The sequence below is a fragment of the Anser anser genome (genome assembly GCF_964211835.1).
Source record: "Anser anser genome assembly, chromosome: 12".
Taxonomy (NCBI): domain Eukaryota; kingdom Metazoa; phylum Chordata; class Aves; order Anseriformes; family Anatidae; genus Anser; species Anser anser.
In genome coordinates, this window is record NC_139733.1 from 4,145,348 (window position 1) to 4,171,862 (window position 26,515).

The 26,515-nt window shown below is 37.3% G+C and overlaps 1 protein-coding gene across 5 annotated transcripts in view; it reads right to left on the bottom strand.

Moving 5' to 3' along the window:
* Positions 1 to 26,515, bottom strand: part of LOC310880342 (uncharacterized protein) — a 232,441-nt gene that overhangs the window by 28,608 nt on the left and 177,318 nt on the right. For 3 of the 5 annotated variants that reach the window (XR_014571635.1, XR_014571636.1, XR_014571637.1), the window contains exons 5-9: positions 25,669 to 25,765; positions 25,196 to 25,273; positions 16,252 to 16,315; positions 11,447 to 11,498; positions 3,564 to 10,694 (exon numbers count right to left, since the gene is read on the bottom strand). Coding sequence is in view for 1 of the 5 variants with exons in the window: in XM_083796018.1 (XP_083652144.1) it covers positions 16,252 to 16,315; positions 16,417 to 16,465 (113 nt within the window). In the remaining 4 variants the exon portion in view is untranslated. Of the gene's footprint in view, positions 1 to 3,563; positions 10,840 to 11,446; positions 11,499 to 16,251; positions 16,316 to 16,416; positions 16,737 to 25,195; positions 25,274 to 25,668; positions 25,766 to 26,515 lie in introns of those variants that run through there. The other 2 variants (XM_083796017.1, XM_083796018.1) reach the window with 2 other exon arrangements.

The following is a 26,515-nucleotide window of genomic DNA, read 5'->3' on the forward strand; positions in this document are numbered from 1 at the left end:
GACTATTCCGAAGGTATCTGGACCTTCTCAATACAATCCTTTTTCTCTCACCAGAAAACAAGTTACAAAATACACTGGCAAACAGTATAAAAGCCATGCACTTATAACTGACTTCAAAGGCAAGCGCGTGCTGCATGCGTGCTGTTTGTCTTTGGTTCCCCGAAGATTTACAATGACACCAATTAATTAAGCTCAACACCCGTGCTTAAAAATGCACAAGTGAAATACTAAAATAATGAAATAAAACATTGTTTGATGGAACTATTTTCCTTGCCTTCTGATTTATGATTCCTAGTATTTACAATATCTAGGCAATTCTTGCGTGCATTGGGCCTAGAGCTTGTTTTGAGGAGATGATTCACGGAATTATTTGCCTGCAGAGTCTTGGTTATTAGACAAATGTGAAATATTAGGAAAAGCATCATAAATCACAAGTGTTAGCTACACTGCCACTCTAAATATCAGGGCAAGGTTTTGTTTTATTCCTGTACATGAGATTCAGGGCTAAACACCACCACAGGTCAGAGATTCTTTGTCCAGAACTATGGGACTATGAACAAAAAAAATTTGGGGATCTAAATAGTCTAAAATTTTGGGTAGACCTGTGCGGTGCCAGGAGTTGGACTTGATGATCCTTATGGGTACCTTCTAACTTGGAATATTATATGAGTCTATGAAAACCACAGATACACGATACTGAAAAAAGCACCATATTTAAATAGTAACTGTGTATTTTTCAGCTGCTGATTTCAAGGCTGTTAATCAAATCAAAATGGGCAGCATTGGTAACAAAAGCCCAGATAAATTCTGCTCTGTGATATCTTTAAAATACCTCCCCATTTGACCAAACATATCCAGAACTGTGCAACTTTTATGTGCATATATAATGTAATATAAAAACAAAAAATCACATCCATATGACCATTATTACTGGAAATAGCCCAGGATAATGCTGGTGGGAGATGAGAGCATAAAAAAAAATCATGGATTACATTCTTCACCTTTTTATTATACACAGAATTCTAGTATCTATAATGTTTTAAAGTACTTATATACACTATAGTCTAATATGATTTATTTGGTTATTGCAATAACATTTTAGTGCCATTTTATCTGAGAGTTCATGGAATGTTTTAAAATCCAAGCCTAATGGAAGCCAATCAATCATCACATTTTCAAAGAACAAATTATTTAAGTTTTTGTACTACACGGAGCTAATCACTGCACAGAGATATCCTATTGTTTTGACTGATGTCATTCATTTTTCTTTAGGCTGACCTGATTGATAGTCTAAGTGCTGAAGTTAACCAGACAAATGGATATGTACTTCTGGGGTATTTCCAGTCCAGCTGCCTTTTTAGCACTAAAAACTGCATATGCCTGATAGCAACGTGCAGCTGCTCCTGCTCATACAATTGAAATTAAAGTCTGGAACTGAAAGTGACAGCCTACACTTTTTCCTCTTACATTAAGGATTTTGTCCATGATGCCTCTAAGCAATCACCAGTTATAAATGAGCTGTATTAAATCCATGTCTATATTTGACTATGTGGTGGCCTGGTTTCCAAGTTCCCACTTTCACATCTTAAAACACTTATTAATAGCACTGCCGAGACACCCAAGTGTCCATTTCTTCCTGTCCTCTGTGAACTGGAATCCAATGCTGTGTCATATTAAGGCTGCTGCTTTCGATAACCAGAAAAATCCTCAACATGCCAAAAACTAGCTAGACTTCATCAGCGGAACTGACTAACTGAAGTCAGTTGGATGATTACATGATTAAGACGAGCAAAATTTGGCTTATTGCATGCAAAATCTTCAGTAATAGGAATGCAAACTTCCCTAAAGCCTGTGAAACCTAACACAAGACATTTCCAGCCCGAAGTACTGATGAGATTCTTTTACTCTAATGTATTATGTTACTTCTTTATTGGCTGACATGTACTATAAAAAGTTTTAGGAAAGGTTCACATGAAGAATTAAAGGAAAAGCTTGCATATCCATGATTTTTCATTTATGCAGTCATTGGACCAAATATATCTCTGGTTCCAAGCATTCACAGTCAAAGCCATTAAAGCACAGATATGTTTGGCCTTTATGCTGTGACAGACAACGTAAGCAAGTTATACAAATTTCTGATTGTTTAATCTAAATTTACATTTTGAAGTCTGTCCCAGCATTTGCTGTGAAGGAAGTATCAGTACTGTTCTTTTTTGCTGCTAATGGGAAAAGTTTTCAGCCTCTGGTACTGCATGAGCAAATCTGCCAGTTTTTTGACAAGAGCTTTTATAATATTGCAAATACAAGCTGCACTTAACTGCTCTGAGGACAAAATGGCAGAGCTGGGAAGAAGAGAGGGGTTTATTACCTGACAGAATGCAAGCATCTCTTTGTGCAGCTGCATTTTTAAACAAACACATGAAACTCCAGAAATACAACTGTTTCGCGCAGACTGATTCTTTGAGCAAGTAAACTAAAACAAACACGTTTATATATATTTATGCACGTACACGACAATGAATAAAACAAAAAATAGCACTTTTCATATCTCCTAGAATAATTTCCACTCATTCATCATCAGTGAGGAAAGAACAGACACTTGCAGAGCAATTCCTAACCAAAACCCCATTCTCTACTGTTTTCGTGAAATGGACAAAGTAGATTTAGAAGGAACTCTGTCCCATGCCCATGGAGCACCTCTCATGTGATGCTTTTAAAGGCTGGCTTCCGCTTTATGAGCATACATTTTTGCTATAAAACCTGGAAGCTGAAAACCAAAATATTCTTTTTATATACAGGCATCTCTTTCTAAGTATCACTGGCAAAGCTACTGCTTTGACTTAATTTGCAATTACATCAAGTACGAACAAGCAATATACTCCAAGTCCCATTGCCTGCAAGAAGCGTGTTTACAGTATAGGGACTGCCAATACTGCATAATAGGGCTTTTGCAAATGGAATTTTAACTGTGCACCACCTGACAGAAGCACTCATATATGGTTTGAACAGTAATTATGTTATTCTTGTAAAAAAATCTGCCCTGTAAGCTGTGACCTAAAGGTCACTGCTGCTGTACAAGAAAAATAACAGTAAAACAAAAGGCAAGTACAAAGAACTACAAAAAACAATTGCAAATATTAGTCCCAGTAAAAATAACACAGCTATAATAAACACTGACACATCATTTAATTTTACCATTACTAACATTTTTTTTTAAATACTATAAATCATTCTGATGCTGCCTGTCATGAGTTTAATGAAATTTTACTGGAAGCTACCTTCATTGGAAGAAAGCACTTCCAATTTCTGCAATGGTTTTTCAGAGACCAAGCCAAATGGCTCACCAACCACAGAAATGTCATGAATACTATAAAGGAAAGCAATGTGAAGAAGGTATTTTCAAACTATGCCTGTTAAAGGAGCAAGTATATCTGTAAGGATAAAATCCTGCTCCCCTTAAAATCAATTAGACAGCTACTGCTTAGCCTAAGATTCTGATGTCACAGGACCTATTTATTTTTGCAGTCATTCTCGTAACCAAGAAATGGCACACTGTACTTCTGTTAAATCACATTTTGCTAAGGCCAAATTACCACAACACAAATATTTTCAAGTGACAAAAATCTATCAATGTAAAAAATGAATTCAGCCCCAACCTGAGGCTGAGTCCACAAATGTTCAGTTGATACCTGACATATGCCTACTGCAGACACTGCCGCAACGTTCATTTGGCAAACGGGAAAATACTGGACTAAGCTTCACATTTACTCCAAAATTTCGTATCAAAGCACCTGTTCTCATTTAAGGAAAAAAATAAAAACCACTGGGATCTCTCACAATTTTGTATATAGTTAATAAAACAGCCATATTTAATAAGTACATTATGAAAAGAAAAACTTTTTGCAAGTACATAACACCTAGGCCTACGAGGTTTCTATGAACGTGAAAGTTTCTATGAAAATTTCTATGAAGCTGAGTGAACATTTAATGCTTTTCCTGCTGTTTTCCCTTCTATCTTTTATCCTTCTATTTATATATATATATATTCTGGTTTTGAGATATCTCTAGACTTCACAAAGGTGACAAAATCCCTACAAAATTATTTAAGGTCTTCCTGAAAAACAGTGACTGAAAATTGGATGTATTTCCTCCCCATATGAATGCTTCATAGGGAAGCTTTCTATCATTCCTCTCTGTACAAGTGAGATTACACCGCTCCTCACCTTTGCACAAATCCCGTTATTCCACCCTGGCCTGAGAACCTCGATGAAGCCAGTAGAGTTGAAATACCAACAGAAGGCAGACCATGCAGTGTATTTCTTGTATTTTTCTTGAAGATCCTAAACTGAGACAACATTACATAGAGCAGAGCTATATACATTAACATATTAGTATTGCTGGCTGTAGCATTTGCCAAGGAGTTGGACAGATTAGACAGAAATCTTGATTAAGGTGGATCAAAATGATTAGGTTTGAAGTGTCCAGCGAGCATTTACTTGATATAGTGCAGTAAGTAGTTATATAGTGGAATTTCAGAGCAAAAATATCACATCAAAAGTCAACCGTCGACTGGAATTTTAAACAGCCGCTGCTTAAAACGTGACAGGCTTTTGCTTAGACTTTTGCTTAGCATGGAGAACAAGAATTTTAAAAACTGTAAAAGCAAGGCCCTGCAAAGCACAGAATACAGATACTCTTAATTCACCGAATAAGTAAAGGACTCGTTTCATAGCTGAGATACATTTAAGGTCAGGATAAGTTATTCCACATGGAATTGGACTTTGGACAAGACGCGCCCCGTCTTTGGCTGGCAGCTACTTTATGTCCACAAGGTCTCCTGCCTTCATCACAGCTTTGTCCTGGGGTCTGGTTGTCTTGTCATTCTTGTTCTGCCAACTCATTTATTTAGTTGTGACAAAAGACATTCTGCCACAGGATATGAAACTGCTTTTGATGAGTTCTATCATACTTCTGGCCATGAGTCTCTATTTTACAAACAGCTTATGGTGCACAGATAGCTGTGTGAGAACGTCTTATTGTACAAGCACCCCTTTATTTTTTTTTTCCAATTTACTAAGGAAAATGCTCATCATAGCATTAATGAAGACAAACTAAAAGGGCACGCTTCAGTTCATACAGTGCAGTGGAGGTTCTGATACCCATAAAAACCTGTGTTTTTTCCCTGGTGACTAAGAGTTGAGCTTTCACAGACATTTTGTATTTTGCATTCAAAGAAAAAACGTTCAGATTTTTTTCAAGACTTGGAAATGGATCTGAGAAAGAAAAAAAAAGATAATCTTTCATAAAGAAGATCTTTCATAAATGAATTACTCTGAACCTTTCACCCTCTAATTTTTAAATTCAGTCCTATATTATGTCTCCTTTGGTTCCACTGAGAGAGGTTCAGAAGACCTGCTTCTACTAGCTTTATACTTCATTTCTTTCTTTCTTTTCCACTCTGTAAAACATACAACATCCAGAAATTTGCACTGGGACTTTTGTAAATGTATATATTTCTATATAATTAAGTTCCACTTCTTTGAATGTATACACCGATAAAAGTATTGATTTTAGAGTCCAAGAAGCAGCAAGAAAAAAAAACTTCTACAGAGCCACAAACATTGAAACAAGAAAGGACTTTTACAATGATCTCTCTTGACTTCCTGTAAAACTTATTTCTCATAAAGGACTTCAACACCTGCACAGCCTGAAGCAAATTTATAATTTGTTAAACACCTTTAAGAAAAACAGTTTTTGTGCAAGAATTTCAAATGAAGCTATCACTACATATACACAGGCAATGAGTATTTCCAGTAGTCACTTAGCACAAAACCAAATCTTCGAAAAAAAGGGAAAGAATTGAGCCCCTCACTAAACAAAATGCACAATTTTCCCTTCCCTAGCACAACTTCCTGAGCAGCTTTTTCTCAGCCTACTCTGTTTTCTCATTCGTAATTGTGTTTTATTTGTCATGATGTCTAGGTTAATCTGGTTCCTGTTACAACTTCTCTGAATAAAAAATATCAAGTCACAGTTTATAAATAGATATGGCAAAATGGAAAGCTTTCCTGGGAAGTATGGAATATGAGTACGGAATGATGGCAACTTCTGTTAAGAGTAACTTTTTTCTTTTTATGTCAGTTAAAATTTTAGTTGCCTTTTTTTTTTTCCACCTACAAAACTAACCAAAAAATGCCCCCTGCACCACAACCTGTGATTTTTATCTAATATCACTAGAAATCACCAGTGTTTGTGTGTTCAGCAGGGCAATGTGAATTTAACGTCTCTTTCTCAAATGCATACCAGATAAGTTTAATGTTGCAATAATCCAAAGCGGCTTCACATGTAAAGCAGAGCATCCATGCTGGGTTTGCAGAGATGGAAAGACGTCCATCCTCATTCCATCCTCTTGTCGCATTCCCACGCAGAAACCTCCCTGCACATTCCCGTGCAGGCAGCGCCTCAGCTGCTCGTGTCAGCTCAGAGGAGCCCAGGCTCACATCCATGTCCACACATGGATGGCACCGCAGAGCTGCGCAGCAATTCCTGGTGATACCCCCAGCAGGGGAATTAGTCCTCGATCTTGCTCTCTGGAGAATGAAATCTCTAAAACATAACTTTCTTATGCACTTGCTCATCAGTAAACATTTTGCTTGAATTATTGCTCAGATTAGCTTGGGATCACGTATCTCAGGGACAGACAAGGAGATAAGCTTTGTCAGATCAGCTAAGTGTTGTTTACACAGTAGCACTGAAAAAGTCTTCGGAAAATTTTGTAGAAATTGTGCTGTTTGGCACAACGAAGGGCATCAAAGCCTGGAGCTCAAAATGTAAACATAGGTGTGATTTAACACCTCCAAGATTTCAGCTAAATAGTTTCAAAGACTTCTGTCAAACGGACATAGCCAGATCCTGCTTTTATAGCATCTGTAGTTTAAACTTGGTTGGGGTGACAGTGAAGGGGAAGCTCATACCTATGAAATGTAGGAAACATAGCACTGTAATTGATACGCTGTCTAACAGGGAACTAATGTAAATCTTTCAGCAAAGGGGAAATATGCTTTGAATGTTTACTTTGAGTGATAAGGCCCCCTGATACATTTTGAACCTGCTCAGCTCTGTAAAGAGTCTTGCCTGGAAAGCCTGTGAGCATTAGTGTAATGAGTGGTCAAAAAAATCTGGACTGCCAGCCCTGTTTGCAAATATAAAATACATAGCTGGGCAATGTGCTAAATGGAGTCTTTAACGTTGAGACTAATATTTCCTAATGTTTATTTAAGAGCCCATAGTGATGGGAATTGCTATGTATAGGTATCATGTTATTCCTATTAATGGGAATGAAGAATAACACAAAAGAAGTTAAGCAATTGTTGAGTTTACTCCAACAGAATCCTATCCAATTTCCATTTTAGCAAGAAGAAATAGAGTTTTGTAATACTCAAACAGATACATTGTTTTTAAAATATAAATGCAGCTTTCTGTATAATTTAAATTTAAAGAAAAATGTAAAATGGAAAGATTTAATTTTCTTTCTTTTTTTTTTTTTTCTTTTTTTCTTTCCTTAAAAGATTAAATTAAATATGGATGTTTGAAATATTTTTGTTTGGAGTTGTTTTTTTTTTCTTTCATGAAAAGCACGTAACTTTGCTCAGTTATGGTTGAGAGGAATATTGTTTAAATAAAATGCCTGAAACAAAATCTCTTGAGTCAATGGAAAGACTTTCTCTGGCTCCCTGGGCATTTGATCAAACTTTCATTCAGAAAACATTTTTCTCCACCAACATACTTAAGCTGTTAAAATTAAAATGCAGTTTAAGCAATTACATAAATAAGAGTAACAAATGTTTCTTTTCCTAAGTGCAAGCAGGTGTAGAGCACCATCGAGGTTGTTCTGCAAGAGCCACAATCTCCACTTACATGAGCAGTACCGACAGAGACCAAGACAAAAGTAACAAAACATTGCAAACCTTAAACAAGATTAGCCCAGTTTACATCCTGTTGTGCAAATAGATCTACATCGTCATCTATTTGAACTATGCCAATTGTTATTACAAGCCAATGTTAACACACATATTCATGTTACTTCATGAGCACAACACAGAGAAATACGTAATGTATATACATTTAAATGACGTGGCTGTGATGCTTTGGTTTGCATGATTGATAAGTTAAGCAATTAATTATACTTACAAGAAATCAGAGCTCATCTACCAATTGATTTGCTTTTAAGTACAAATTTCACCATGTACTACTACTATAAAGTATTACTTTCACTGGAATTACACTGAGATTTTTGAAAAAAATCTGATTCAAATATACAAGGAAGTTGCAGAATTTCTTTTAAAGCATTTTACATGACAGATGCTTTCCACTCTTATATTTCCAAAACCTAGCTCAGCCCTTAATGCTCAGATTTCTGCTTTTGCCGATAACACACAGCCCAAATCTAAGCAGAACAATATCCCAATTCTTTATAACATTTCTGGAAATGAAAATTTAAAAAGAGACCCTCAGCAACAGCAGTTCAGCAGCTTAGGTATAATACTTATACTTGAAATGTACTTAACATACAGAAGTTAGAGAATCTATTACCTATTAATGACAACCTCTCTCCATTACTCCAACTGTTGTATTTCTCTTCTGTTAGTCCCCAAATGCTCAGTCAATATTTACTCATGCTGTCAATACAAAAGCGGCAGTGTATTCATTATAAAGGTTTTCTTTAGTTAACCAGAAAGGAAAATCCCCAGCTAGTGCAAAATAGATGCTGAACTACAGTTAAGCATCAGATTATAGAGTTTTGTATAATGTCAATAAAGTATTTTTGTGGTTTCTAATGGTTTCTCTTTGAACCAACTTTTGTATTTTCACTTCCAGTATGTTATTCTGTATGGACATATAAACTTTATTAATAAATGCTTTAAATCTCTTTTTGTACGTATTTTTCCCCTTAATTTTCTCCTGCTTATTGATGAAATAAAACTGAATATAAGATCAAAAGGCCACCAAAAATTAGTGTTCAGTAATATAACTGAAAACTAAATTTGTATTTGCCTCTCTTTATATTTGTTTCTGCCATCAATGTTATTACTACTTTTAAACTTTTTTTTTTTTTTTTTTTAAGTCTTATGATGATCTTCCATGAGATTCTTCTATATACACACATTGTGCTATCAGGAATCACTAAAACGTGCAGCTGTACAATTTGCTAGTTTATACTGGTTAGGCTGCACATCCTCCCATCTTTGTCTCACATCAATAATCTACAGCAAAATCCTTCTGGAGACAGAAAACAGTATTGACAGGAACAGAGTTAGTGTTTCTTTCTCAAGAACCAGCTGACAAGGTGTGATGCATGCAATATAATGACAGAAAGACATGATGTGAGACAAAGAGGATTTCAACACTTAGTATAAGACAACAAACATTGAAGCATTTGCTTGGCTACTTTAGAACGGCTTGGGAACAGTAGAAAGACAATTGTGCAAAGCTGATTTTCTAAACAAGCCTGCTTTGGAAATATTTTGAATAACCACTGTAGGAATGATTTTTACTGAGCTTAAGAAAATTTGCAATTCAGTGGCTTTTTCTTTCCCACGTATATGTATGCAATAGTTACATATACCCATTAGACTAAATACAGTTTTGTGGGAAATAATTTGGTATAATGACTTTATAAATGACTGAAGGATTTCATTACTGACCTGTATTGAAGGGAATGCTGGAGAGGTTTGAAAAAAAAAAACTTTCCAGATTCCCACGTAATTGGCAGGCAGTATTGCACTTGCCTGATCTCTGATGAATGCCACCCCCTCAGAGCATGCCTATGACTGCTGTTGATTTAACTTCACTTACTGGAGGATATGAAAATTTGGGTACAAAGCAGGTATGGTTGAAATTAAACCGACAGTTCATGGCAATACCAATATAAATACAGGGGAATTTCACTGAGGTTGGTGTGGGTGCTTTGCACTACTATCAGAGGTAGGAAGCAGGATTTGGTCCATGGTCATACAAATATCTGCCAGAAACAGGGGCTATCGCTGTTCCCTTTCTAAGGATCGTTCAGTCAGCACTAATACTGCCTAAATCGGGAGCCATCTGAAAGAACTTTGGCCAAGCGTTATCATCCAGTTCTTGACAATCTTTTATTTGGAAGGCCATCAATCCAACACCCAAAGCCGGCATCCATTATACCTCGCCCTCCACCGCTGAGCTGGGCGGGTCACGTAGGGCAGGCGCGGGGAGCTGGCTCCCCTCACACCCACCCCTGCCTGTCCCCAGCCTCCTTCCCCACGGCACCAGGGCACGGGGCGCGGTGGGGAAGCCTCCCAGGGCAGCCACGGCAGCGAGCAGACCCTTGGGGCTCCCCGGGCGGAAAGTACCGAGGCGCCTGGCCTGCGGTGCCCCGCCAGGTGGCGGTGCGGGGCGGCTCGCAGCGCCGGGCCGGGCCGGGCCGGGCCGGGCCGCGCCGCCGCGGGCTGGAGGCGGGCGGCGGCTGAGGGGCCGCGTCCTGCGGCGGACCGGGGGGTTACTCACGGGGAGGCAGCCGGGGAGAAGGAGCCGTGAAGTGCCGGCGGCAGAAACTGCTGGCTCGTCGGTACTTTGTGGCCTCTCGAAACGGTTTTTTAAGCAAAACTCGTGCTTTGGTTTCTGTGCGGTTCTGCTGTTATTACGGGAAGCTCTGCTGTCATCTGCAAACAACGGCACTGAAGTCACAGCATCTGTTTCAGAGTTATCAGCTTTCAGAAGCTTTCCGATTTTATCACTGCAGTCTCAGCTGTGAACAACCAATTAATCTACACAGAACGTTTTACAACGAGAGCTGTAAAGGAGAGACTAACAAATTGGTTGCACCGCGTTACACAATTAGCTTTTACAAGTGTTCTGCTTTACAGTTAGAATTAGTAATCAGGTTATTTCTATTTTTGTTTTTATTACTGCTGAAAATTAGCTTGGGATTACAGCTACACATGCAAACATGAAAAATTACATTTTTAGTGGTACTAAACCTACATTTCTAAAGCAATTCAGGGGAACAAAAAGAAGCATGTCACATTTACTCGCTCTTCCCTAAAGGTGATTTTTTTTAAATATACATTTCTATTTGAAGTAACTTTTATTATCTGTCATTTTATACAGATAGTGCCAAGAATCTCTTCCTCAAGGAGTTCTTTAACCGTGCAAGATACTCCTTCAGGGCATGTATCTCACTTCAGTCTTCTGAGCAGTTTTGGTGCTACAATACCAGCAACGGCATTTCAAACCTTCTGAAAGTCCCTTCTTAGGGACTGTAGCTGTGGGACTCTGGCAGCACTTTATGAGGAACATGCACAGCCATGGAGAGGTTTAAGAAGTGGATCTAGAGCACGGGAAGCTAAATGGAAAGACGTATCAATTTCAACAGCCTTCATGATATGTGTGAATTATTATTAAACCCACATACCCAGAAACTGTAATCAACTGCTGTTTATTTGATTTCCCTTGTTTTCAGCTGTCTGAAAAGAAAAAAAAAAAGATACTACTTTATATACATATGTATATAAAGTAGTATCTTATCATATATATATCATATCATATATATATATGGATGTTTTCTGAGAATTAACACTTTTCTACACAACTAGCAAAAATCAGTGATTTTGTACCAGGTAGTACTGTGCTAGTTACAAAGAATTCTGCACATTTAGAAAATAATGGGTAGATATTCCAAGTGCTGACTAGGAATTTGCAGGGCACTCATCCTAAGATTAATGAAAAGCACATATGAAAACTCTGCAAATCACCTGGAAAACATAACCTCAGAAGCAAGCAAATACCTGCTAAGGGATATACTCTCCTTGCTTTTGCATAGGGAAACACATTGGTATTAAGGGCACGGTTAATCCTAAGGAAGGATAATAAAATCCACCTCTTCTTGTCTCAAATGTGAGAATTTTGAGGACTGTCAAAGCAATTTTTCATTCTCTGAATTTGTTTCTAACATATTATTAGAAGTCTGCAGAAACATTCAGTGCTGGATAAGTCTTCCCAGTGTATTCAAAGTAATATTGGATGCAATATAAAAAGTGGTTTGGCCTTTTAAGAAAACCATCAGTTCAAAGTATTTTCAGCATAATCCAGGACACTAAATCACTAGTTAAATAGAAACATTTACTGACAGCCTGAGTACAAATGTTTTATTGTGAAGAGCAATGAATATAATGACCAGAACTGTAGTCTCTTGGTCTGGCTAAACAAGGTGGTGGCGTTGGTGGGTATATAGGATTAAAATGTCATTGCCAGGGCTAAGCTGGCAAGCTAGAAGGAAAACAGGAAGAGTGCCCAACAGGCCTATTAAAGCATTAGAAGGACTTTAATAATTTCTGTCAGTAAATAGGTCTAACTGAGATAGCCTTATGCACTCCAAAGAAGGCAAAAAGTTCCTTTAAAGTCATTAAAGCTGTTTATAAAGTTTAATAAAATGGAAGACAAGCTGCTCCCAAACTGATAAGCCATCTCAGTGCTGGCTGAACAAACCAGCCCTAAAAGCAAAGGTTTCCATGGGGTAGGTCCACACTGAAATAAATTGTGCAAATCCAAGCTTGCTTTAATCAAGTACCAAATCAGCTTTAATTTTACTCATTCTAGTCAGTGCAGCAGCACACACAACCTAGACATCCACAAACCTGCCTGTGTTTGCAAAGTCCACACTAAACCTTTTGCTCCTGCAGCGACACAACTACCCAGGTTGGGACAGATGAGCTACCAAGCTACACGGTATAAAACTGCACCCTCAGAGCAGATCCACATTGGAGTTATTTCCCTGTTATGCAAATTGCAAATATTTTCATTAGTTACTGCTTCAATCTAAAAACAGAAAACTACTTCTGGTTTGAGTGCTTCTGTTTCTCCTCTTCCATATTCTTTCCATGCTGCAAGCTTATGTTTTCATGTTCCTGTTCTTTTACAATAATGTTTTATTTAATACAAGGTCTCTTTTCAGTATTTCTTACTGAACATCAAAGCTGAACTGGCAAAAAAATCCCATCACTTCCCAAGCCCTGCAGAATTGTTTCACTATTAATTACATGCAATGTAACAACTGGCTTACTGAATATTTGAAGATCGCTGTATCCCAGCATCATGGACAACAGGCTTCAGAAATGTGATGAAACCTTTTTGCAGCCAAAATTCTGGGGGTTACTATGCATGAAAATGCTGTTCAGTGATTTTGTCAGCCAGTTTCCACCTGCCCAATGCTTAAAAAGAACTGTACTATACTACATAGATACCTCAGGAAAAAAAAAAAAAACAAACAACAAAACCCACAAATGAACAAACAAAAAACAACAACAAAAAGAGACAAAAGAAAAACAAACCACAGTTTATGTGTTCAGAGGCTGGGTTCCCAGATTGCAAAATCTTTTGTGAGAATTGTTTAAGAAATGCATTAGTCTTCTGAAGCAGTTAAATGCCTCTTGGTACTGTGATGCTCTGTATCTGATGCTAGCAGGCTCCTTCTCTGCAAAAAATGCTCAGAACAGGCTCACAGTAACTTGCTCATTCTTTACTCGACAGATAAGACACCAAGTGATATGCTAGCATTATAATTATAGTCAAAGACTCACAGCAGAAACAAGATACTGTTCCAGTTCAGCTGAATTATGTAGTACTGTGTTCCAAATTCAATAACATAAAAGGTAAAATGCAGTGGTTTTTTTTTTCTGCAAACAATCTACTTTTATTACATTTTTATTATTTCAGACATTAACTTTCTCTTTAGCTTTCAAAATGATCAGAGCAATACTATTCACATAATTAAAAGGAAGAATGAGTGGCTACCAGTGCACATAAAAGCCCACTGTTTTTCTTTCACCAGCCCTTAATACTATCAGGGCTAGCATGAAATAGATAGCAAATGCTGTACTTGTAATAGTCAGAAAAGGATGGCAAGGACAGATTTTGCAGAGAGGAAAGTAAACAAACTCAGGTGGACGAAAAAAAAAGATTTGTGTATGCACATATCCTTTTGCAGTTATTCATAAGTACCTTCTATGTATGCCACTATTACGTCTTCAATATAGTATGTTCTTACATAAAACACACCTTACTACAGGATATTTGCATGACCTCTTCAATATTGCTAAACTAGGTTTCATTTTAGTGCCATTAAATGACGATGATGAGATATGCATTGCTATTAGATACTTCATTACTCAATTTTTCATGAACCAAAGTTGAGAAGTGGTGCAGAGGGCAAGGCACATTTTATTTTATTCACAGGATTATTCATGCATGCTCTGTGATGAGGGAGTTGCCATGATCGGTTCACCGTTTTGTTGAAAAGAGTAAATTGGTAAGCAAGAAAGTATGCACTGGCTTGTCAGCTTTCACATTAAGGCTGCCTCGGGGTAGCCTTCACTTGCATGCTTTCCTCTATGTCAGAATTTCTTTTTAATCCACATAGTTTGAGCACTGAAGCATAACCCATTTCTTCTTTAACTGATTCTAAGGTTAGAAGTATATTGTTAAAAGAAACTTTAATAGTCCTTTAAGTCTAGGGTTAAATTATATTTCAGTAAATGTTACTTAGGCAAATATGTTAAGCTAGGTACATCGTGCTTCCAGGCTTTATTAAACAAGAGATCATAAACCAGGTCACCCCCACTGAAAATGGGTGATGTTGAAAAGAGTGCAGGAAAAGCCATCACAAATGCTATTTTCTCTCCCAGCTCAAAACTTGCTTTCCAACCTTTTATCAAACACAAAATGTTGCCAGATATTCATTTCTCTGTCTGAATAAAAGGGCGTTAATAGTTAAAAAAGAAACATACTGCAGAATGAAATGTTCTGAATTTTTCAGTGTTTTTTTACAAATTATATAAATTCTAGAGTAGCAAAGAATATTATTTCAATTTCCAGATGGCAATCATCTTTGCTTAATGCAAGATATGTGCAACTTCTAAGTAGGAATTAAAATTAAGAGTCAACCCTTCAGGTTACCATTGAAACAATATGCACCAACCCTCTATATTAGATTATTTTAATTGAAAGGGAGGTTTTAGAATTCTGACTCAGTTTGAATAGGTCTGATGTCTGCCTACACATACTTCCCAAGAGATATGGAAAACCACCTAGTAAATATTAGAAGTATTTAGGTCAAATCCATTAATAATAAGATCCATTCTGAACCACAAGCATGCTCGTGCTTAGGGTTTGCAAGGATACATCTCTGAGCACTGACAGGCTATGTTTCAGTTCTGCAGACTGAATCTTAAGATCTGAAAGACAAGCATTTCATGGAGATTCTATAAAGAAACCAAAACGTGGAAAAAAACAAACACACTGAATGTGAAGGACTTGTTTCCACAACTTTTGACTGCAAAGATGCATGTCTGACACAGCATTCATTTGCAAAGCCAAAAGCTAGTCAAGGAACAGATGATGTATCTCTACTAACTCAAGTTTACAACCACATTTATTGCCTAAAATTAGTTGCTCTAACAAAAACATTGGTATGATCGTTCCATGGACAAAGTGCTCGCACAATCACAGCTGACTTCCAGTTACTGTCTGAGGCAACTCTCTTCACCTGACCCTTCTGCTACCTGCCCTCCATGGACTCCTTCCCACTCCTTGCTTCCCTGCCCTGAGTACCTCCCCCTGCTCCCGCTATGTTACTCACATTCTCAATCAGCTACAGGTGGCCGGGGTAACTTTTACTTAGTCCTCTTTCAGCACTTTTCTTTGGACCTTTTTTTCCAAGCTGGAAACTCGCACATGCTTTAGTCTAGACATGAATACACTGTCTGTTTTTGCTCCTCAGACAGCATCTTTTCACAGTAACTTCACACATTATAGCTGAAAGTGGAACCTCGATATTTACCATTGGGGGAACAGAGGAAAAAGCAGCACCATTTTGGTATGCCAGCTCTTGGCTTCCCTAGGTACCCAAATTCTGGTCGCAAGTAGGGGTCACAGAGACAGCAGAATACACCAGGGAGGAATACCACCATAGGGAAGATGACATCTTACTGCTGTAGAGCAGAGAAATTTCCTTAGCAGCCCCTAGTGAGGAACTGTTATAAATCCCTGATCGGCACCAGAAAATGAGGAGGCTAGAATGCTTTTTCTGAGTTACAGCTCTGTTGATAGCTGCTGTAACATGGTGAAAATCAGAAGCAAGCCTGGAGATGGAAGGGTGCCTCAATGCCACCTTTACACCCTACCCACAGACACTGGTGAAAGACAACTTCAGTTTATACCTACCCTTGTCCTATGTCCTGTGCTTCCCACTGAAATGCAACAGCTGAAAACCAAGGTCTTAGCACACCTGAAAGAAATGAAAAACAATTAGCAAAGATGCTCAGATTTTTTTTTCCACCAGCCTGATTTCTAGGATTTCTCGGTAAGTATATTCTATCACAAACGTACCGTCTCTTAAAGGTTGTGAAATTCCTTCCTCAAGCCCCACTCTGTTCATCTCTCAGTACCCAGCTTGTGCCTCAAGCCCAGGCCACATTACTACTCACGGTTCATGAGCGCTAATACAGATTTTGGTTGAAAAGCCACACGTTAGCAAACCACAGTTATTTGCAAGCCTGGCCCAGGGCTAGTGTCAGACATCAACACATAAGCAACACAGATATTTTATTTAATTAAGTCATGCCATCTGGGCCAACAATGAAGCCACTCATGTACTTTGCCTTTGCTTTCAGCCTGTGTAGTGCTCTCATCCCCTCAAAATTATTCTAAAAGCCAAATCTCCATGGAGTTTAAGGAACAGTTTCAGCTGCTACTTGCATTAGGCTGAATTTCTGCTGCAACATAATAAGGATTTTTCCTATCCTAATAAAGCAAGTGACCAGAGTGCCACAGATTTATGTTCCTTAGTATAGTCTGAATGCTGCATCCACCATGCAGGAAATTACTAATGAGCAACTAAAAGGACTGAGCTATATATAGGACATGTGCATACTACCACGTAGCCACCAACTTTATTCTGCCAAAGATTATTTGCTATGAAAAACAAAGGTAGGATCAAACAGACAGGTATAAGACGGGGAGAGTTGCTATTCATGCTCTATAGGCTTTCTGCAGCATTACTGCTGCTGCTGCCCACAGACCCTCCCAACAGAGATTTGCTTTCCTACTGAACCAGGGGTTTTCTAACATGGAAACGCACGCACAACCAACAAGAACCAAACCAAGTAATCTGTGACAAATACAAGTTTAGGTCTTTGGAGATGAGAAATGCTTAAATGCTTTAAGTCTTCTGACTCCAAAAGCTGTCTTAGGAAAGACGTGTGTCCAGCTGGCTGGATTCCCACCCCCTGGCAGCCCTGTCCTTGCTGGGGTGTGACTGTGCTGTGGGGACCTGTTAGCACATGGATTCAGTGCTCAGAGAAACACAGCTAAAAAATCCCATATAAACCCAGCTCCAGCTTTGTGCCACAGCCCTAACCTGGTATCAAAACAAAACGCGCAGCCATGCACCCTTACCATGTGGTTAAATGACTCGACAGCAGAGCCCCATAAGCAGACCAAGCAGTTTAGTAAGATTCTAAAAAGCTGCAGATACCTACAGGGCTCGAGAAACCTGTAGGTGCAGGTACACACCCATAGTGCATGGGCAGAAACTTACAGACTGTCCAAGTTATTCTTAATTGCTCTTAAGCTGGACTGCAGCATGTCTGCCTTGCTTATGGACAACTTAGCAGCTGTTCTCAGTGATGGGTGGTGTGGGTAACGCCAGACCCACCACACATATCCAGTGCTATGGCATGCAGTCACTGTGTGACTGACAAATGTTTGATAACTGTATTAAACAGCATAAGATAGTACTTAGGATATCTATAATATTCAGCTTTTAAATGTTTAGAGAGACTTCACCATGTTTTTGTGAGGTAGGAATGTAGGGAACACAAGCCAAGATCAAAGTACAATTATGCCACCCTAATTGCTGAATTTCCTGTACATAACCCACATCTTTGCACTTCCTAGTTACAACTTACATCTGACTAAATTAAACAATGAATTCTAACACATACATTTTAGCACAAAAAAAATCCCATCACCACACTATTAAAAACAACAACAACAACAAACATATATCCTGGGAAATAGCATCACAGAGCATTTTCAAGGGAAAGGATATTTTTAAATTCCTGTTTTCTAAGTTTCTGTATTTAGCAATGCTGGGCAGAAAGTCAAACATTTTCTTTTACTGCAGCAGATGCGAACTGCTGAAACTTCTCACGCTCTTGCTACCATCTTACATTAAGAGAGTAAAAGCAAGTACTCCTAAGCATTGCTAAAATACCTACACTATAGACATGAACAACAAATGTACACTTCAGTCAAGGACTATTTAGTACCATCACAATAAACAGTCAAGGTTCAAGGACAGCTGCAAATGAATTTCTTCAGTACCAAGCATCTTCTGGGCTACCACAGGCTCCCTATTATTCTATGATTATGGCACTTACTATGCACAGACAGTTTTAATGGATCCGAAAGAATTATAACAGAGGTCATTATGAAGTATTTCACTAATGTACTTGATGCTCTTTTCCTTGCTTCCAAAAATACAATCACACTGTTTTAACATAGCTGGTTTATGTAGTAATGAACTTAGGAATATCCAGCAGTAATGACGATACAGTGCAGAAGAGAAAAACATTCTGCGCAAATTAAAGTACTGGAATGTTCTTTAGCATGTCACTTGATAAACCAAACAGAAAGATCAACACTGTTATTAGTAATTGGTTAAAAAAAAAAAAAAAGAATAGAAATACTTGTGGCAAAGCATTCAAAAAATGTTCAAAATTAATACATTTCACTAACTGCTAATACTGCTCTAAATATTTCAGAAAATATTTAATATGAATGTTATTACAGACTGTAAAATTCATTTAGGTTTATTAAGAACTCAGAAACCAGCTACCAAATTTATCTACTCAAATTTAACCTGAAAGGATTAGACGAGTGAGTTCGATGTATAAATTAAGCAGCAGTTTTAGTAAATGAAAAATCACACTGCTAAGTAAGCACAAGCTTGGTGAAAAAATGAAGTCAGGAGTATTAGGAAATAGCATATTTGGGTAAATAGGAACTCTCCATATTTACACATGGCAGGACTGGGAATGAAACCAAAGCAGTCTGTCTCTTGCATATATCACAAAGAATTCATATATATAATACATAACACTCTTATTACAGAAGGCAGTTAGTAGATGTGCAAGGTGATTCACAGTTCTAGCCCCCAATTTGGAAAAACTATTTTAAAAAACTGAATACGAAGAACAAGTCTCACGATAATGAGACAGGAGACAGAGTTCTATTTTCCCAATTGTAAAATAAATTTTGAAGACCTTAAATGTAGTCAGTACCCTCAAGGCACTGACCGTCTGTGTTGCCTCCCAAATAGCTTACTGATGCAGGAAGGAGCCCTTTTTTCTTCTGCTTGAGTCATGGCCTCAGAAGCTGCTCAGCTGGAAGATTCTCAGTTATAGACACAGAAGATAAAGCAGACAAAGAGCAATGGCCAGAAACCAGAAGGAAATCTTCAGCAACAGCCTAGGAAAACATCTTGAGAAAGGACAACTGGATAGAGAACAGATAGGGAACGAGCCATTATGCTAGCAACACAGAAGTCAGACAGTGAAGTGTCATTATTGACACTGAGAGACATTAGTGAAAAAATCCTGCTAAGATATAAGACTGAAGACTGAGCCATCATATGTCTTTGGTAGAGCTTATAAAATCATGCTTTATAAAGTACAGCTACGTTATAAGGTATACAATCATTAATTTTTGAGGCATAGGGTGCAAAGATAGAATTTTATTCAACTTATAAATGAATTAACAAGGACTAGGAACTACTGACATCAGAATGACAATGTATTCAAAGCATTCAAACTCTGATGAGCTACGTTAGCCATCCAAAATAGACTATGCATAAGCATGTAGGAATTGAAGACAAAGATCAGAGTACAAAGTTATTGCATGCTGAGCTGAAAAACAGACTGGAAGTGGGCATAAAGATGAGGTCACCTCACAAGAATATCATAATTGTTCCTTTGTCCCAGTGCAGTAAAAGGGTATAAGCATATTCTGAAGCCCACACCATTTGAATTAAAAGTATGTTCTTAAGTTTAGTGTGATTTCAAGATGTACGTTAAGTGTTTTACTGATTGGGATTAATCCATTTTACAGTGTAAAAGCGATAGCTTTAACAATGACAAAGGATCTGTCTTTCTGTCAGTCTTCGACTTCTTTGGCACCTGTAACTGCTTGCTTTGGACTACATTATGATACTTACACACATTTTGAGCTTTCTTAGGTTTTATCCATTTCAGTGGGAAGGCACACAAAGGCTAAAGCTTTACAATTCAATCCAGGTCACAATTAACAAGATGCCAACCAAAGATGAAAAATAATTTTCTCACTGCTTAGATCTTGGTAAGGAGTCCTCAATTCTGTGGCCCTTGTCGAAACGGTGCCAAAATGTGGAGTTCCTAGAGCTACTGTTGTATGGGCAATTTCTAGCCACTACCTTTCTGAAACAGACAAAGAATGAAAAGGGAGGGAACTCTGCAAAGGAGTTCAAAAAACTCTGCATTTTTTGTTTATGTCTTTTATGAAAAAAAAAATATATATATATACACACATATATTTATATACACAAAATTGTAACATTAAAGTTAAGCTGAAAGCTCAACATCAGTTCTTCACCCTCTAGATCCAATATTGAAATGTTACTTGAAAAAATTTCAAGAACACGATAACTGACTCATAGCAATTGCAGATCAACTTATTTTTTCTTTTTGGCCTATAAATTCTCCACTGCTTAAAATATGCTGAGAGTTTCTCTCTTAGCCAGGCTTTTAGGAAGAAGATAAAATGACTCTGTAAACCTAAACTTGTCCATGTTTTTGTTAATTGTGATCTAGTATCAGCTGTTGGTCAAATTTTTAATTTAATTGCTCTTAAATTTCAGAAAGTTATCTGACGTCACTGAGGATATGCTCCTGCATTTGCTTGCTCACATACAGAGCCATACAAATATACATACTTGATTGTATATTTAGATGCTATATCCAAACTATGTACATCTGTATGCATGCATACGCATAGATATTTTAGATATTTACAAACACTGTGCCTCCTCACTCCCTTGAGAGCACGCTAAAACCCTTACTAACATAAACTGATCAAGATTTCAGCCCAATGATTTTTAGACTGGGGCTTCCAAACAGGTGTTAGGATTTGTAGATAAGTCCTATACTGTCATATGGTTCAAACTCAGAATACAGGGTCAAAATATGCCAAAGGTTAAGAATCATTGTTTAATGCTATTTATTTCCAGCAAAATTATGTCAGACTGTCTTTAAAATAGGCTTTTCCTAAATTTTCCTCCTGCTGTTTCACCTGATTGGATTAATCTATTTTCCACTCAATGGTATGAAATAGCTGTGTGACAAAGTGAAAAAGAAATCCCAAACAGAATATAAAATTAAATATAAATTATTTGAAAGTATGTTACAGCAAAGGATAAAAACACATAATTCTATCATCGAAAAGAGTTGACTGTCAAAAATCCAACACACAAAGTACATATGAAATATACAATCTGTTTTTTTTCATGTTTGAAAAATTACATTAATCCTTTTAGTGAATTTTTTTAACGTGTGGAGTACATTAGTCTGGATTAACGGATGGTGTTTATCATACTTTGTATTGTGGTTTCAGGAAATAGTCTGGCAATGCTAGGTTTCTACAAATGGATTTAAAATTAATCAACATCTATTTATGAGAAAGTTTAAACCATTATTAATACACTGTAAATACAGATCTCCTTAGAGCTGACCCCAAGTGTCTACCATCTGCTGAACTGTTGTAATCACATTTTTAAAGAGCATGGTCATACATAATGATTCTTCTCAGGAAAGAGCATCCTTAAGTACATCAGCAACATTTTAAATTCCACTTGTGTAATGCAATAATTTCCTACTGCCCTTTGCTAAGGAAAAAAGCATATGGCGGTGACTAAAAGCCAATCAAGCAATCCTTGATTTCTTTTCAGTGCTGCATGAGTGATGATGGGTTTTTTATTTATTTTTAGAAAAAGCAACTAAAAAACTATAGCTCTCAGATTATTTTTTTTTCATGAAAAGTAAGTACTAACGCTGGCTTAGCTAAAGCATTTTTGATGTTAATATAGGTATACATAACATTAAGTCCAAATACTAATGGTGTGGTAAATTCAGCTGTATTATACACATGAATTAAATCACAGTTTTAGCAAAGCCAGCTGAATCAAATATAAGCGCACCAAACAACTTAATTTGAAGTACTCCATAAAACCCTTTCTAATCCTGACAACATTGTTCCAAGTTAATGAACAGGGTACGAAGCATCAGTTTACAACTCATCTATTGGAAACAGGGACAACTCATCCTGTACTCACATTATTTACACATCAAGGACAAGCAATGCTATTCATTTAAGACATTTAACATCTTTTTATGGGACAAGTGGGAGAGAGAGGGGAGGGGAATGCACCCACAGATCAGCCTTCTGTTTCCATGACACTTGTCAGCACACAAGCCAGCTACAGGGCACACTGCAATATGTTTTTAAACAATACTGCCACATAGCACCTACTGGCCACACCAACCTTCCTGTCTCCAAAGGAGAAGCTATTTGGGAGCTTCTGCAGGAAAGCAAGTGAAAGAGGCGCTGGTATACTTAAAACCATCTTAGTTCGGTGCTCTTGCAAATCCTTCCCAGCATCAAATCCCTCTAAGCAGTTGAAGCAAGGAAACCCTACTTGTATGTAGACAAATGAAAGACACGTCATTCAGATTTCTAAAACTTAATACATATTTTTCCACTTACTATGCATTCTTTCAGCTAACTGATAGTCAAGATCAGGCTTTATTCCTGAACAACGTAAATCACTGACAACTATACCTACTCACTATTTAACAAGAGCCAACAGCAAGGAAGTTTTCTTTTAATTTCCTATTTTGGTAGTGTTTTCTATAATAGGCTTATGGCGCATAGCCAAGACTCTCACGCACTACGTTAACACAATTAAATAATTTTAATCAGCAGTTTTCCTGTGAAATGAGCAGCAAACGCAACCAGAATATATACTGTCATGTTATTGAAAGGGTTCATCTCCTGTTTCTCAGTGCAACTGCATAATTCATTCATAGATATTTGTTTTTGTGGAACAGATTGTCAGCAAATGTGAACTTCATTGGCTAAATGATATTTCAGTGATTCATCCCAGATGATATGTTGTTTGTCTGGCAGGGAGTGGGGGGGAGAACTGTAACTAACTCTGAAGGAGAATGTTAAAAAATCTGTAGTACTGGGCCGTCATTTTGGAAGTATATTTACAAGACACAAACAGCAGTGCAACTACCCTCTCCTACTTCTGTCTCAAATCCTGTCTATACTTATGTATCTAATTTCTGCCCTCTACAACTGGAAACAACATTTCACGATTTTAGAGGTGGAATTAGGTCACAGAATCTAACACAGAATCACGCGAGCTCTTCCTGGGCTCCAGTTATGATTTTCAGCTGCCTGCAGTGCTCAGACAGCAGGCTGCCAGGCTCCAGAGAACTTCACTGCAATATACTGCTCATTCTGGACTAAGAAAATAAGAATGAACTGTGCACCTCTCCACCCATCCTATGCCATTGTCAATATAATTCCAGCATATAGTCTGCAGTCGCTAGCTCTCCTCTGGAGATTTCTGGAGACTTTTTTTTTCTTTTTTAAATCCAAGATATTGTTGAATTGTCGAGTTGAGCAATTATCATTCCAGCTAAAGTTTGTAACTTCAAAAAATAATTTCATTTTTATATCTCATTTTAGAAATATTTTTTATTGTGAATTAGGCACAAGATTTATTCAATACTGTGACCCACATATAGTAGCCATGTTTCACATGGTATTTTCATTGATATTCACCAATCTTATGGATAAACAGAATGACTACCACTAAATCAATTGAGCAATTACTCCTGATTTTTTTTTTAAACTTTCTTCAAATGCTACTAGAACTAAACACGTCTGTAATTCTTCCAATTAAAACAACAACAGCAAGCAAGCAAACAAAAAACCACCAAAAGCAATCTAGGGGTTTCAATGACTCAAACAATTCATAGTACTGTTCATACACTGTTCATACTGTTCATACTGTTTTTCAGCTTTCAGTCACAAGGTCAAATCTATCAGCAACCACTAGTAACAGAAAAGCATTTTCATAGGATGCTTTTGCAAGTCCAATATGAAATAATTTTATCATCATTACTGCTCTGCAAAGTTTGATGAGCTTGCTTCAAATTGACTTGACAAATCATTTTCTTGAATATGGCAGGCTTGATTTCACTTGTCCAAATGGACTCCTCCATTCCCCCAGAATAGTCCATAATTTCCCAGAGAAGATGGAGAAGAAATTTCATAGACCATGAAATGGCCTGGTGAGGCTGTCACTACATGGACAACTTCAGAATATACACCTGCAACTACGCAAATCACCAAAGAAACCTAAAAGCTAAATAATTGCTGTGAAATGAACTGGACACGTTGAATGAATGGGATGACATTTACCAATGCACGTTCATTCCACTTACTCAGGTCCTTTATTAGTTTATCATATATTATTTTATGAAGAAAGTGTTAGACAAGCCTGTTCATATAAAATCAACACTATCTACAGTGGCAGGGCTTGTCTTCTGTTTTGTAACTTAGCAATATTTGTTGGAATTCAGCTGGCAGGTTAAAAAAAGATTGGGGTGGACATAACTTGAGTAAAGCCTTCTGAAACACTACCAGCAGGCTACTATTATGCTATTACTGCAACTGATTACTTCACTAAATGGCCAGAGCAGCCTTCACTTCCCAGGTTACTTCCAGAACAGTAATCAAGGCCTCATTTTCAGTCATGAAGGAAATCCAAATGAATTACTCTTTTACAATGGGCATACATTTATGTCTGTGGAATCTGATGAATTTCCAAATGAGAGAATTATTAGTTACAGATATTCTCCTGTCTATTATCATCAGACCAACAGGTAAAGAAAATGTTTCAACAAGACTCAGAAAGCTTCTCTGCAAGTTGTTGTCCTACAAAGAAAGCTGTGGCAATAATTTGCTTAGCCATTTTTTCACAAACTTAACAGAAACTTGCCTGGCACACAGATCCAGATGTCTCCCAGAACTTCTGCAAGGCAAGACTACAGAAACACCGCTTTGGTCACCCAGAAATCTGCCAGACCAGTACAGTAAAACTCACATGAAAGAGCATGCAAGACAGTGACAAAAATAAGACAATGTATGTTGATGCAGCATGTGTGACTGTTGCACAACATTATATTGCATTTCTTTTTTTGTATTTATTAAAATCAAGCACTAATCTTGACCCACACCTCTATGCAAAAGAAATAGTCTTTCTGTATAGGTATTTCAGAGGAGAAAACACAATATATTTTTCATTTGTCCACTCAAAGGCTAGGTTTGTGGTTCGCAGGTGAATTTGGTAATGTCAGTTATTTACTTACTATGTGTTTTTGCAGTGAAATGAAAACATCTCATGTATGTCTCCATATCAATACAGTCCTATGCTAATTAACAAAATTTGCAAAGGCATAAAATCTCACTTGCCTTCATCTCCATTGTTGTTTTTAGCACTGTACTGAAGCTCTCTGAGGATTTTCAGTCACAGAAGTGCCAGTTTTGCACAAAAATAGCCAAACACGCTCTGCAGAGGGCAACAAATTCTGTTCAAATAAGGGCTCTGACATCTACTACCAACATACAGACAAATTTTCATTCAATGAATACATTCATTTAAAATTCAAGGCTATTGTAATCATTAAACTTATTCATTAATGTAACTAATTACATTGATATATTAATAATTACCAAAATGCATTCATATATTAATAATTAAAGTAACTAATGCACTACTCCATTTAGCATTAAAAAAAATGGAATAGGAACATGCTTTTAAAGACACCCTTATTTATGCTTTCCACTTTTCTTGCAGGATTTTTCCTTTGTTATCTATGGGTATTCTTAAGTGCAAGTTATAAATCACTTTGAAATGTTCAACGTCTTTTCAGGCTTCTGGGATAAACACAGCAGAATGCTAGAATGCTTATTTTGAATAAAACTTACATGAAATACAGGACTGTTAATCAAGACTTAAAATTTAAATCTATTGAAATTTGCAGAAATACCTGCCTTCCTCAACTATTTCTAGGAATACATCACCAGCCCTTACTTAAAACTACATATTACGTGTTTTGGAATAGTCAGATACTTCTTTATTGGTGACTAATGCAAAAGGAATGTACATAATTTGCCTTTTATAAGAAAAATGACCCTTATGAAAGAAATAAGTCTAAAAAAATCTATTTAGGACTTTTACACCTGTGTTTGCTCTTGAATTCCTATTCGTTAGCAGACCTGTGACAAATGCATTCATCCTGTGATAGGTGTTACTGTC